The sequence below is a fragment of the Phoxinus phoxinus genome, assembly GCF_949152265.1.
Source record: "Phoxinus phoxinus genome assembly, chromosome: 10".
In the NCBI taxonomy this organism is placed as follows: Eukaryota; Metazoa; Chordata; class Actinopteri; order Cypriniformes; family Leuciscidae; genus Phoxinus; species Phoxinus phoxinus.
This window is the reverse complement of record NC_136885.1, coordinates 18,127,544-18,141,565: the sequence shown is the minus strand read 5'-3', so window position 1 is coordinate 18,141,565 and position 14,022 is coordinate 18,127,544. Positions and strand designations below refer to the sequence as shown.

The window sequence follows — 14,022 nt, the reverse complement described above, 5'->3', positions numbered from 1 at the left end:
TGAGATGTTTAGCTCTTAAGTAAAGAAAACATTAATTGTAATAAATTAATGTAATATTATTAAATATTTAGTACTTGGGTAAAGTGCTGTTTGCATGTGTTTCCAGATCCGGTACTGTATGGGCCCCACAAACTGACCAGAGAGGATTTCGCTGTTTATTGGGGCAGGTCGAATGAAATTCACCTCACATCTAATACATTTAAGGACAGATAAACAAGAAAGAAGGTAGATGATGACCAGTTTGAAAAAAATGAGAAAGCTAACAACAATGAATATGATAATATGTTATTTAGAGACCAAGAGAGAAAAAAATTGAAATAGAAAAGACACTTGCCTTTTCAGAAGCTCTTTGATTTCCTAAATGGATACAAAAATATATAGTGCTTAGAGTATGAACCTGCAGATTCAAAGCCATGTTTCACTGCATAAATACAGCAGTCAGCACTTCAGATTCCTCACTCTTTCAATCGTGTGATTGTTAAGGCACTTGATCTGAACAGTGTCAAATGGCATCTAGCATGTTCTGTGGGTGTCTATTGCACTGCATGAACTAACTATGAAAGTAAATATGTGATGCGGTAAATGTAAATTATGTCAAAACACCACACTACTTAAAGCCTTAAGTCTTTCACTGCTTAGGCTGTCAGTTTATACAATTTAAAATGGAAATCCACCTTCAGAAGTTTGGGACTGTCATCTTCCCGCAGTTTGCAATTCAGTGTCTCGATGGCTTTCTCTAGATCTCTACCCTGCATGGCAATCTTTTTCTCTCTCTCTTTTAAGATCTTCACTCGTCTCTCCCTTTCCTTCTTCAGTCGTTCCAGGTCCGTCTCCTCCTCCTCATCTAGGAAACGATGGAGGTTTTGGAACTCTGCTCGGATTTCACGCTCGATCTCTTCAAATCTGTTCTGTGAGAGAGAGAGAGTAAATGAGAGACATTAATGACTCAATGAGAAACACAGAGGAAGAGAGACTAATCAACTTAACTCTGGAGAAATGAGCAGGCTGACATTAGCTTAATGAAGTTAGTACTCAAATTTAATACCAGAAATTTTCAAATTTTCTAAATGGGGTCGTGCCCCATCGGGTTGCAGAAAGATGCTGAGGGACTTATAATAAGGTTTTAATATCTTTAAGTTTTACAGAGTAAACAGATCTTTATACATGAGAATATATAACTTGGGAGGTGAGTTTATATTATGATTTTCTCATAGGCCTACTTAAATATTTTGGGAGTTATCTTTCCATGTGAGTCAGTCAGTGTATTCTAGGAAAGACTATTAATACTCATTCAGTCACACACATACGTATTACAAAAGTAAATCAATCTGTACCTCGACCTCCACCGCGGCCACAAAGGCGTCTTTCTCAGCTTCATAACATTCATCAATTTCATGTTTAATTTTTTTAATCGCCTGAATAAGCTTCTCCTGAAACACAAACACACAGGCACAAACACAAAGCCACTTTAAGCTCACTCAGTAAACACACTAATTAGATTGTACAGTTTATGCATTGACCCATGTAATCTACTTTTAAAATGTAATCAAAAACAAATTTTCTATTTATTCTTCTCAGAAAGTCAAAAATAACACGTTTAAGCTATTGTCCCATTTGGAACCCTCCAGAAATAAAAACAATCCACACTGTGTATTTCACCTTGCTATGACATATGAAGGTGACATTTTATTCTTACCTTTTGGGCACCAAGGAGGGAGTTGTTAAAGTTGTTGTTTGTGTCCTTCATGTGATTTGTGTGCATTCCAGTTTTCCTTGTCAGAACAAAGCAGACAGAGCTCCGGGATCTCATACGTGAGAGAGAGAGAGGGGTTAAATCAAACTGAGTGATAGGTGTGTGTAAGAGTTTTAGTGAGCGAGAGAGAGAGAGAGAGAGAGAGAGAGAGAGAGAGAGAAGAGTGTGTGTGTGTGTGTGTGTGCGCGCGCGCGCGCGCGTGTGTGTGTGTGTGTGTGTGGTGGTATGGGGGGGGGGGGGGGCAAAGGCAATATGAGGGTAATACATCAAAGGAGGGCCACAGACTGGTTGGTTCAGAGACTGGATGTGACCAGCACACGACCAACTTAAATTTGCACGGAACGATTTAAGTTAAAAATAAGTGCAGTATAATATCTTTAATGGCTTGAGACATCATTTGACTTCACATAATAGAATATCAGCTCAGGAGAAGAAAAGCAGAGGGAGGTATTGTGGGGTCCACAGCTGTCTCGCTGCACAGCATGAGCAATTTATGGAAGTGAGGGAAGAGATTTTCTATTTCTGTCTGCAACAAGAGCCAACGTCAGAGAACAGAGGCAGACTATTACAGGCAGCAAGATAGAGAAAAGGGCTATTGGGGGGCTTATGTTTCATGCTATAAGGGGTCTGACAAAAATCTGTGTGTATGCACAAATGATATATAATATGCAGACAAAGTGAGTGTGTGCCTGTGTTGTATGTGCAAACAGAGGAAGATTGTGTTTCATAAAGAGCAGTCTGTCTGACAAAGATTTTTCAAATATTTCTGTGAAATAGTTGAGGGCTGAATGACAAGAAAAAAATATTTTGTGGTGTACGTCACCCCCCCCCCCCCCCCCCCCTCTCTCTCTCTCTCTCACTTTCTCTCTCTCTGTGTGTGTGTGTGTGTGTGTGTGTGTGTGTGTGTGTGTGTGTGTGTGTGTGTGTGTGTGTGTGTGTGTGTGTGTGTGTGTGTGTGTGTGTGTGTGTGAGAACTGCTCAACCAAGGCAATGTATTATTCATGGACCCGTCCTGAGTGTGTGACTGCTGAGACTAAGATGCAGACTCAGTAAAAGGGTAGAGTGCAATCATTTTAAATGCACAGTCTACATAAGACACTTCAAAATTATCAAATTGCACAGGCTTTTTAGAACTTCATGATATAATATTTAGTGGAAAAACATCAACTTAATTCAACAATTCAGTTCAGACACTCAAAGGTAAAATAAATAGGGAAAATAAGCAAAGAATAATTAACTTCATTAAACACAATTAAATTCATTAAAATACTTCCACAAAATAAAGTCTGATTATAAATTGGCACCATACCTGACCAATATTAGTAACTATGGTCACTAACTATGGCCATAACAAGGTATCACCATTATTTTTTATTAAATATTTATTATATTTTACATTATATTTATATTTATTGTGATAGGCTATATTTATGTATAATATGGAATTTTTATTTTTTATTTATCTATTATGTTTGTATATGTATATTTATTTGGCAATATTGTGCTATTTTACACAGTCATACTATGCAAATAAAGCTCATTTAGAAATTGAAATTGATATTGGGCAATGGCTCTCAGATAATTTTGAGACCAAGGGGGCCTGAAGAGATTTCCTCATGGTAGGCTACTTCTACTGCAATGATGGTAAAGCTGTTTGTTGTTATACATTTTTATTGGGCTAACAGAAACTAGTAGTGTCAATAGCTTGAATTTAATTTATTTTTTATTTACATTATTAATTTATTTCAGAATAAATACTATGCCTTTGTCATTTTGTAAAGAAAATATGTAAATGTAGATTTTTTTAAAGAGTAATAAAATAACTTTTTTAATAAAATCAATATTATTGGGAAATCAAAAAGGAAGTGATGTCAGTTACCTCTTGATTATTATCGCATTTTACCGTTTTATTTTAGGTTAAATTATTATAACTTATTTTGAATCATTTTTGGATGCATAATGAGGCCCCCTAGTGGACACCAACAAAATTAGATACATTTGTTTTAATTCAATTTAATGCATGACATTAATTAATTTTAATGCGTTTATTTTGTTAATGTGAATTATATATTATTAGTGTTATATTATATTATATTATATTATATTATATTATATTATATTATATTATATTATATTATATTATATTATATTATATTATATTATATTGTATTGTATTGTATTGTATTATATTATATTGTATTCCACGAGAAATGGCATTGATACTCATGGGAACTTTTAAAAAAAGTCGGCATTTGTTTAGAGATTTGCCTGCATTACCCATTTCCTGTACGTATGACGTTGAAAGCGGAAGTAAACAAAGAGCACGTCGCAGTTCAGCACTGTACCTGACATGCGAGAGATAGGTGTTTATTGTTAAATGTCTTGTAATTTTGTTTGGCATATTAGGTTATCACATTTTCGTTGTCTTCATCGGTACTTGTTTTTTAGACTCGACAAATAAATATTTTGTTAATTCTTTATCTTGTTGGTTGGTTATGTAGCGGTAGCGTGGCTAACATGAGTAAAGTTAGTACTTAATTTAAATATTTTTGAGTCTCTTAAATCTTTCTGGATAAAGATAGACATTAACATTCCGACAGTCTCGGTCTCGAATCAATATAAAGTAGCAAAGCCATTTAAAAACGACGGTATATCTCCATTGAAGTATCATAAAAATGAACGGACAAGCTGAAGTAGAGGTGGATTACAAGAGAAAATACAAAAATCTCAAACGCAAGTTGAAGTTTATAGTATATGTGAGTATCGTTTTCTTCAATGTTCGATTTTTTATTTGTCGTTTTAAAATGCGTGCTAATCCTCTGTCTTAATTTCTCTGTTCAGGAGCAAGAGTGTTTTCAGGAGGAGCTGAGAAGAGCTCAGAGGAAACTATTAAAGGTTTCAAGAGACAAAAGGTAGTAGAACCCTCTAGTCGTCTAATTAAAGTCATCAAATGCTTCACATTTGCTTGTCCCACAGATGCATGCACTTAATTGAACGCATTTGTTTTGTCAGTTTTCTTTTGGACAGGCTGTTGCAGTATGAAAGAGTGGATGAAGAGTCTTCTGGTAGGTCTCTAAAGAAAATGCTTATCTGATTACCTCTAGGAAACTTCCTGGGATTCTGTGTGCTGAGAGTGTTTTTGTTTTCAGACTCTGATGCTACAGTCTCCTCGGACAGCGATGGAGAGGGAGCCAGAGAGAGAGACAGGGATGCAGGGAAAAAGTGAGTCTACAGCAAGTGAATTTTTGTGTGGATTTGACAGATGTAAAACATTAGAAATGTAGCTGGTAAAGTTTAACACTCTCTTTTTTTTTATCCTTAAATAAAATGTTTACAATACCGTTCAAAAGTTTAAGCTCAGTAAGATTCTTATTCTTTTGTTTTCAAGAAATTCATGTTTTTTTTCAACAGGGATGCAATTTAATAATTGATCAATACACGCTGCTCTTATGCAATTTTTTATTCATCAAATAATTCAGGGGAAAAAAATCTTGATTTCCCCAGACACATTAAGCAGCACAGCTGTTTTCAACATTGATAATGATAAGAAATGATTCTTGAGCATCAAATCATCATATTTGAATGATTTCTGAAGGATCATGTGACATTGAAGACTGGAGTAATGATGCTGAAAATACAGCTACTTTCCCATCACAGGAATAAATAACATTGAAAATAGGGGAAAAAAAATAATTGTAATAGTATTTCACCATATTACCGTTTTACTGTAACTACTAAATGAAAAAATGGAAATTAAAATGAATTAAATTAACCTGAAATAACTAATTTGGGCACGATTTAAGTATGGCAACTTTTTTTTGTGTGCCATTCTTGTTTTTATCAAGCTAACATGTTTTAATCTTTTTACAGTAGCTCTGTGTCTTCAATCATTTTATTGATTTTTTTGTTTTTCAGGAGGAGAAGTCCTGGAGTTCCTCCCGTCCCGTCGTCCTCATCTCCTCATCTCTCACTCCTGTCCCGCTCTGGTGCGGTTCCTCTCCAGTCATCTGCTCCGGCACAGTACCTCAACACTGTGAGTACATCACACCTCCATGAGCACTCCTCAGGTCTCATACATACTGCACTCATGCTTTTCAGTTACTCACATTAGCTATGTTTCCATCGAAAGTTGCCAATTTAACTACTGCTCAAAATTGGGATATCAAATGAAACATTTGCAAATAAAGAGCCGTTTCAATCCATCACTTCCTGTGAAATTGATGAAACGGTTTAAATGCTGTCATGTTATCTTGCATTCAGATGCCTTGCAATAATGTGAGAGTTCTGGGAGGTAATTATACCCAACCTTTTTGATGACAGACTTTGGCTCAGGCATTTCAGAATGACCAAAACAACATTTGAAATGGTGTGCAATGAAACTTGTCTTCTGGTTAGTCCAGTTATCCAATCACATCCTCTGTTTAGGCAAAATCTCGTGAGTTTTTTGTTGCACATCAAGTAATTTATACCTTAATGTTTTTTATGCGTGTGTAGTTTTTGCGCATATCTTCTTAATGGATAAAAAAATGATCCACCTCAATTGAGCGCAAAAGTTTTAAAATGTATGTACATCTGTGCTTTTCCATCCAGCATTAAAAAAAAGAAGTATCCCAAAATTCACATAAATATAGGTGGATGGAAACTAAGCTAGTGTTTTACATTCTGTTTTTGTCACCTGTTAATTTGTCATTTTATTCATTTTTTTTCTCTCTTTTTGTCTTTTATCACCTCACCTGGTTTATGTGGACTTCACACACATCTCTCTGGGCACTCTGGGTGTGTGTGTGTGTGTGTGGGGGAATGACTCTTATTCTTTGGTGCCATGTGTGTGTGATTGTGGGTGAGCAGTTACCCTTCCCTCCTGAGTATTTGGCTCCCTCTGCTGAGCGTGTGAAGAAAGAGAGAAAAACAAAACTGGCCAAACACAGGAAAGACGGTTCAGGGAAGGTGAGAGAGGGACAGAGAGTTTTATGCTGGAAACACAGTGGCCTAGATTCATGTGGCCATTATTGTTACACTGTTTGTCACGTCTTTTAATAATCTTGCATTGACAGTTACACATTTCTCTTCATGCATTTTAGTTACATGGTTCTGATATGCAGTATAATAACAAAAATGTATCTGCTCTTTCCTCTCATTCAGGTGGTTGGCCACGTCACGTCCAGTTACCCTGCAGGCAGTGGTGCAGCTGGGGGTGCGAGTGGGCCGTTCAGCTGGGTCCCACAGCAGATGCTGAGTGAGGATGCAGCCGATGAAGAGGGAGAAAGCGAGGGAGATAGTGACCAAGGAGAGGAGGAGAGAGGAGAGGGTGATGAGGCAGAGCTCGTCATTGACATACCCAATGAGTGAAGGTAATAGAAAAATACAGGCCTCTGTGAGCATTTAGCTGCAGATACAACTACTGAAACTACTTTTCATCATTATGGATATTATATATTATTAAATCTAGCTTAAATTTACTTTTTGTCAGGCAGTATCATGCTGAATTACATGCTGATGAGATCTTGCAACAAATTTAATCCAAAACCAAGTTGCTTTTACTGGGCTCAGCAATAAGAATGGCACGATAATGTTATCTAGTTGGCTAACATACACTACTGTTTAAAGGGGTCATGACATGTTTTTTTTTTTTTTTTTATTATGTTCCCTTAGGTGCAATTATAGTATTACTATAGTTTTTTTTACAAAAACTTTTAAAATTTAGTGATTTATGACCTTTTCCCACCCCGTTTCTCATCCTCTGATTCAAACAGTCTGTTTTGGGGGTGTTTCCCCTTTAAGAGTTCAGTGTTAACGCCCACTGTTATGATTGGCTAACGTCAGTGCCTATGCATCAATTATTAACGCCTCCAGCCAGAACGTTTGCGGATTCGGCGTATTTAAAAAGTAGTTTAAAGTTTTAAATACATTACTTACAGTTTGCGTCGTCGTTGTTGAGTCCAGAATAGTCGGCACGGACTTATCTTTGAGCAACAGTTTTCTGGCAAAGCCAGCATCATTTTGGGATTTGTTCTCAAAACAGTCATCCTTCAAATGTATAGAACAAACGCTTAAACTAACACTGCAGTGACTGAGATGTCCGCAAAAAATAAAGTGCATCCATTTTTCCCCTGACGTCTGGATCTTTCGCAGCGTATTCAAAATGTTGTTTGTCCACAGCCAGGAACAGCACATCTGCGTGGCATCGTAATTTCCCTGTACACACAGATCCACTCGCTGTCCGTCGACTGAACACTTGTGAGGCGCGCAGCGCGCGGGCGCGACAATGATACGAAATGAGCGTAGTTGTCTTGCGCTTTAAGCGTAGTTGTCTTGTGCCGGAGGCGGTCATATGCAAACGCTGGTACGTCACTTCGTACCGTGACGTCACTTCTTACCATGGATCCAGAACGAGCTGTATTTAGAGCTTGATTAAATAAATGATTCGTTTATAAAGGGGAGGACGTCTTAAGCTATGAAACTTGCAGGACGTTTTAATGGTACAAAGACCTCTTATATACCAAAAGATCAAGGCAAATTTGGTTTCTCATGTCATGACCCCTTTAAAAGTTTAGAGTTGATAATATTTTGTAATGTTTTTAAAAGAGGTCTGGCCAAGGCTGCATTTATTTGATCAAAAATATAAATAATATTGTAAAATCCTTCAGAAATCATTCTAATATGATGATTTGTTGCTCAAGAAACATGTATTATTGTTATCTATGTTGAAAACAGTTTTGCTGCTTAATATATTTGTGGAAACCATAATTAATTTTTTAGGATTATTATTTTTTTACATCTATCTACTCTTTAACTATGTTTTAACGATAAACAGCACTTAGTTGCAATGTAAATCTTTTGTAACAATCTAAAAGTCTTTACGGTTTTGATCAAATGAATGCATCATTGCTGGATAAATACCTTTTTACTGATACTGACCCTAAACATATAAACAATAGTGTATATGTGGTTTTGGTCATTTGCTAAATTGGCTTGAAAGTTTTGGTATGAATGTGTTGAAAACTACTATTTTTTTGCTTCATATGCCATCGCTTTTCAGCAAAATTGTTTATGGAGTTACATTATAACAGTAACATTTCTGTTTTAAATTTGAATTGAATATAAATATTTTGAGCAAAAAAAAAATAAAAAAATGCATTGCTAAAAATGATAATTTATCATTTTTTTGTGGTGGGGCCAATGAAAATGTTGGCAGGGCAACCAGAATACTCGTTCTGCACGTCTTCTATTGTTATAAATCATTTAGATATTTCCAGATTGATAGGTACTCTATTTATGGGAAATTGGAGATTGACCAAATTATCAGGATTTTCTGATGCGTCATTAAGAAATCTGGCTCTGTGTTGTTAATGTTGGCATTCGGTTGTGTAACAGATTGAGTTACCAAAAATCCCCTGACTCATCTTGGATACTGGATAGGCTCATTCTTTTAAGACTGCTGAGCTGCAATACATTACCTGTAAGCATGCAGTAAATTTAGAGTTGTGCGACAGAATTTAGACAATAAGGGAGGGAAAGAGAGTGAGCAGAACAAAGAGAGGAAAAACACACTGAGATTGAGAGAGCCACACCCATTTTACCCAGGAGCACATCAACACAAGTCCAGGCAAGTTGCTATGGGATTATTAACCATGCACACACACCAGCTGAACATGAACTAGACACGACAGTATCTCTAACAGTTTATCAACACAGTTCTTTATAACTTTAATAAAAGATATTAAATGAAAGCAATTAAATTAACTTTTTTTTGTCTTCACACAGGGGCCAAAGGAAACTGCAAGCAAAATATTTGTTTTTATGTTGTTGTTTTTTTAATTAAATATTTAAAATCTGTTTTCCTGTGTTTCTGTCTACTTTCTTTATGCTGTTTTTGAGTCAGTACACCAGCACCTGTTTTTATTCACCACCTCTGATTTATCAAATGAAATTCCAATTTTATGACTGAACATTTTTCCCTATCAGAATGTTCTTTTGGCCATAAAAAATGACTTTAGCTGCAAAAATGGCATGTTTTCTATTGGGGATATTGGGGAATGCTGACACACAGGTAGTCATTAAGGCGTGTGAGAGGTGTGTGTACTGGTTTGTGTGCATTATAGTAATACTAAGATGAGGTGCAGTCAGAAAGAGTGATTTTGAAAGGGAGGGATGGATGAAAGAGAGTGAGTGTGAAAGGGGGAGGGATGAAGAAGGTTAGATTGTGCCCAGACTCATTCTGCATTGCTGAAGAGAGAGAGAGAGGATCTTGTTTTGTGTAGCTGCTAGTTCAGCACTGTTAGCTGCAGTCTCTGCTTCGCTGTTCTGAGGGTTTTGGCCATGCTGTTTGCTCTGCCCAGACTCGCTGTGTTTATCTCTGCAGTGCTGTTCAATGGTGTTGTGGTCTGGGCAAGTACACACACGGAGCTTGATCCAGGGTTTCTCCAGTGTCAAGAGTGTTTTTTCAGAGGCACACCTCCACGATCACTGTCTGAGCTGGGTTTGGAGGAGAGGTGTCACAGACATCTGACCGGACGGCCTTTTGCATCGCTCTATAACACCAAATGCCAGACCACCGCCTATACAGCCCTTCATCTCGGCCTGAATAATGGATGGGGCAGAGGAGTGCACAGCACGGTGAGACACAGTGTTTTTCTCTTCCTCAGTCACTGTATTGAAGCTTTGTGTAGACTTTAGCATGCTTTTCTGCTAAATAGGCATTGTTGTGATAGTAGTGAAGGCTGTTGTTATCTCACAGCCACAGTTATTGTACTAAATGAGTGTAAGCACAGGTTATAGATGTCTTTGGTTTTTGACCAGAGAGGCCTGCTAAACGCCGTTCATTACGGTTTCTGCTGACATGCCATTGTACAAGGTTGTCAAGTCAAGTGGAAAAGAAACATTTTACCAATTCAGGGATCATATTAGTAGGGTCAATATGAACATAAGAAACTTAGAGAAAATAAGATTCTTATTTTTGTCCTTTCTCTAAATGTATTCAACACTTTAAAAATGCATTTCATACACTCAGCGACTTTAATACACCTTCTCTGATGAGCATGTTTTTTATGTGTGTAGTAAGTAGTTTTTGCTACTTTTGATTTTCTCTTTAATATACAAATTGAAAACACTCATCATAGAAGAGTAGTATTCAAGGCACTTGAATTGTATTTGTAATATTTTTATACCGAAATATATACATATACACAACATATATTTATAATATCTAATATATGATGTCTATATAATAGATTGAAAAACATCTGCGAAATCATTAATGTGGTGTGACCAACATGTAGAAAACAAACTGTAAGGGATGTCATAAAATGATTCCTGCTGACTTTGCGTGTCAAGGCCAATACGTCTCTTACAATATCAGATAATTGGACCTTTTTATGACAAAGCAGCGTTAATTCCGGCTGTAAAATGATGTGCAACTCACCAAAGTCTTAGTGACATGCATGAATACTTCACACAACCAGCATCAATATATACATTTCTAAAAACTTTTCTAAGATTTTCTTTTTCTTTACCATGGTCACTCATATGGACCAGTGCAATAGCAGTGTACAGTAAAATGAAGGTAAAACCACAATATGTAAAGTAACCCAAGACATTCTGATTGCATTTAAGTAATGGGGCTATTCATGAAAGTGACTCAGAACAGGTTGTTTTTCATTCAGTCACACCTCAGAACAAACATCTCATTCCTCCCTGTCAACCACGCATCTCCCAAATTTTCAAACTCTTGGTGGAAAAATTCTGTAATTTACTCGACCCCATGCCTTTCTTCTGCGGAACAAAAAGAGAAGAAATTTTGAAAAAATGTCTAAATGTTTTTTAGTTTTTGTCTATATAATGAAGGTCAGTGGGGTCCAACAATGATGGACCCCACCATTCTTCAAAATATCTTCTCATATGTTCTGCAGAAGAAAATATAGGTTTGAAATGACATTAAGGGGAGTACTGTAAATGATATAAATCATGATTGTGCAGTTTTGACCATTTATAGTGTTGAGAAATACATTGTATACTGTTGCGATTAAACATGTAATTACATTGTACCTGTCTCTCTCAACACATCAGCAGGATGCCAAAGAAGAAATCAATGACGATTCCCATGTGGCCATCCCAGCTCTTTACAGAGGAACCACCAACATGACCCCATCACACTCAAACTCTCCTCTCCTGAAATGGGATGCTCTGACAGCACAGCTGACACAGAGCTCTGTCGTACCGATGTGTTCAGAGATGAGCGGGGAAATTTATGTGCAGATTGGTGTGGGCGGGTTTAATGAGTGTGGGGGGAAACTATTGTGGTCAGCAGTGTGTTGTGCTGCTTCAGATGGAGATGGTAGTTTCAGTGTTGGGCTAGTGAAGGAGGGGGATGTAAGAGTGCTCAGCATTAAGGTGTTAGAGGAGCTGATAGGAGTTACAAGCCTGTTTTCAGGAGGTTGTGGTAAAATGGGACATCAGAGAGAAGAAGAACTGACGTCGCTCTTGACAAAGCAACTGAATGACAACAAAACACCCAACTCTGATGCACAAGGTGAAGAGCACATTGTCGTACATAACACTCAGGAGGCAGGAACACTAGAATCAGAAAACGAGGACGTGACGGAGCATGTGAATGGCGAAGCCCCAAGCTACACATCTTCCTTTAGCTCAGACATGGACGTTGAGGAGAGCACCAATGAGACAGAAAGCTCAGAGTCTGCTCTTCTCTACATTTTGTCTTCCACCATCTCTCTCCTTTATGCCCCTTTTTCTCCGATCGTTAACCGGGTCACTAACTTTCCCTTCCAGGTCAGCTACGTTCTTCAGGAAGATCTGGCCGTTCTGGCCTCTGTGCCTGTCGACAGCTTCACTTTGGTAAACAACTTGTGCTCTGGAGTGTCTTCTGGGGTTTCATGCATTTTTAGCACCTTGTACCAGACAGGAGAAACAAGCGTGTGCACGGTTTACTCTTGCCTCAGTCCGTTAGCCAGCAGCCTGGTCCTGGCATTCCAGGATGGATTCACAGGGACTGGCACTCTGGCGTCGGATGCCTTGGGGATCATGACGGGAACGGTGGGGAATGGGTTTAGGATCATCAAGATGGTTTTTGAGTCAGTTGGGGATCAGACGATAGATTACCTGTGTGCCATATCCTCCGAAATGGGCCACCAGGTGTCAACAGTTGGTAGTGGGGTTGGAAGACTTACCTGGAGAAGTGGAAGAGGGGTGGGCCACCTGCTAACTACAGCTGTGTCCATCGTAGGCGGACTGGTGGAGAATACAATAACCAATGTCCAGGAAGCTTTCGGAGGGAGCTCAGGTGAATCATCCGAATCGCAAATGCCTAAATTGGTGACATCTGAAGTGGTTGGTGAATAGATTTAACAGTGTGTATATGCCTGTTTTAGAAACCTTATTTGCATATTACATTACAAATAGATTTTAACAGTTCCCACCCACTTTTTCAGCAGCATTGGTTCTGGAAGTATTTATCCCATTCACTTTTTTTTCCAATTGGGATTTGTAAACGGCAAAGCAAACGAGGTAAATCACAACATTACAAAATTTTATTTAAAGCAAAAGTATTTGATAATCAAACAAGAAGACATCTTGATGGCTTTAATGAGAGAACTACAATCCAATTGCATTGTGACATAATTGACAATGTATATGTGTGTGTGTGTGTGTATATGTGTATATATGTATATATGTATGTATATATATATATATATATATATATATATATATATATATATATATATATATATATTGTTAAGAGTTGGTGCAATTATCTTGTTTCGATTCTCTGATTGGTGGAGATTTCAGTACAGAATCATGGGTAATGTAGTTTTTAACACAAATTCAGCTGACAAACACAAGTCTTTAAAAAATAAGTTGAAATAATGTGGACCAAAGGCTTTTACAAAATACCATCTATAAGCAACCTCGTAGCTCACAGTAGGTCTATCTTATTGTTAAAAAAATCAATTCCCTGGTGAAACTGAATGGGATTTTTACTGCCAGAACTTATAGTGTCTTGTGGACTGGACAACGAATATTGACCATGGCATGTGGATATAAATCATGAAATCTCTATGTCGCTGTCTGCCTTAAAAAGAGGAAACGAATGCTGCACTGCAGGGTGATTTGAACCAATTTCAAGGTGCTGAGCAATGTTTATTAAGTGACAAACAAGTGATGTAATTGTGTGAGATATTTATGTCATTTAATCTGACATACAAAGGCCTTGCTGTGTCATGGTTTATATGCTGCAATAAAACCTCTTCTCTGTG

At 37.5% G+C, this 14,022-nt stretch overlaps 3 protein-coding genes across 6 annotated transcripts in view; 2 read left to right on the top strand and 1 right to left on the bottom strand.

Moving 5' to 3' along the window:
* Positions 1-4,105, bottom strand: part of LOC307006105 (zinc-binding protein A33) — a gene marked incomplete at its 5' end in the record, with an annotated part of 6,841 nt that extends 2,736 nt beyond the window's left edge. The window contains 7 exon segments of the mRNA XM_079626743.1: positions 75-190; positions 335-357; positions 675-908; positions 1,335-1,430; positions 1,697-1,768; positions 1,770-1,805; positions 4,031-4,105. Coding sequence (XP_079482869.1) covers positions 75-190; positions 335-357; positions 675-908; positions 1,335-1,430; positions 1,697-1,768; positions 1,770-1,805; positions 4,031-4,105 — 652 coding nt within the window.
* Positions 4,042-10,250, top strand: ino80e (INO80 complex subunit E). Of its 3 annotated transcripts, none has more exons than XM_079624663.1 (8): positions 4,042-4,509; positions 4,595-4,665; positions 4,766-4,818; positions 4,903-4,975; positions 5,669-5,786; positions 6,602-6,700; positions 6,896-7,104; positions 9,518-9,643. In XM_079624663.1, the coding sequence occupies exons 1-7, from the start codon at positions 4,429-4,431 to the stop codon at positions 7,100-7,102; spliced, it is 702 nt and encodes a 233-aa protein (XP_079480789.1). In that variant the 5' UTR covers positions 4,042-4,428; the 3' UTR covers positions 7,103-7,104; positions 9,518-9,643. The 3 variants fall into 3 exon arrangements, with proteins under 3 accessions (XP_079480789.1, XP_079480791.1, XP_079480790.1); XM_079624664.1 differs by lacking the exon at positions 9,518-9,643 and adding an exon at positions 10,116-10,250 and having other exon boundaries at positions 4,051-4,509; XM_079624665.1 differs by lacking the exon at positions 6,602-6,700 and having other exon boundaries at positions 4,048-4,509.
* Positions 9,931-14,022, top strand: LOC307004981 (uncharacterized protein). Of its 2 annotated transcripts, none has more exons than XM_079624661.1 (2): positions 9,931-10,369; positions 11,819-14,022. In XM_079624661.1, exons 1-2 carry the CDS (start codon positions 10,073-10,075, stop codon positions 13,106-13,108), a joined length of 1,587 nt encoding a protein of 528 aa, XP_079480787.1. In that variant the 5' UTR covers positions 9,931-10,072; the 3' UTR covers positions 13,109-14,022. The 2 variants fall into 2 exon arrangements, with proteins under 2 accessions (XP_079480787.1, XP_079480788.1); XM_079624662.1 differs by having other exon boundaries at positions 11,822-14,016.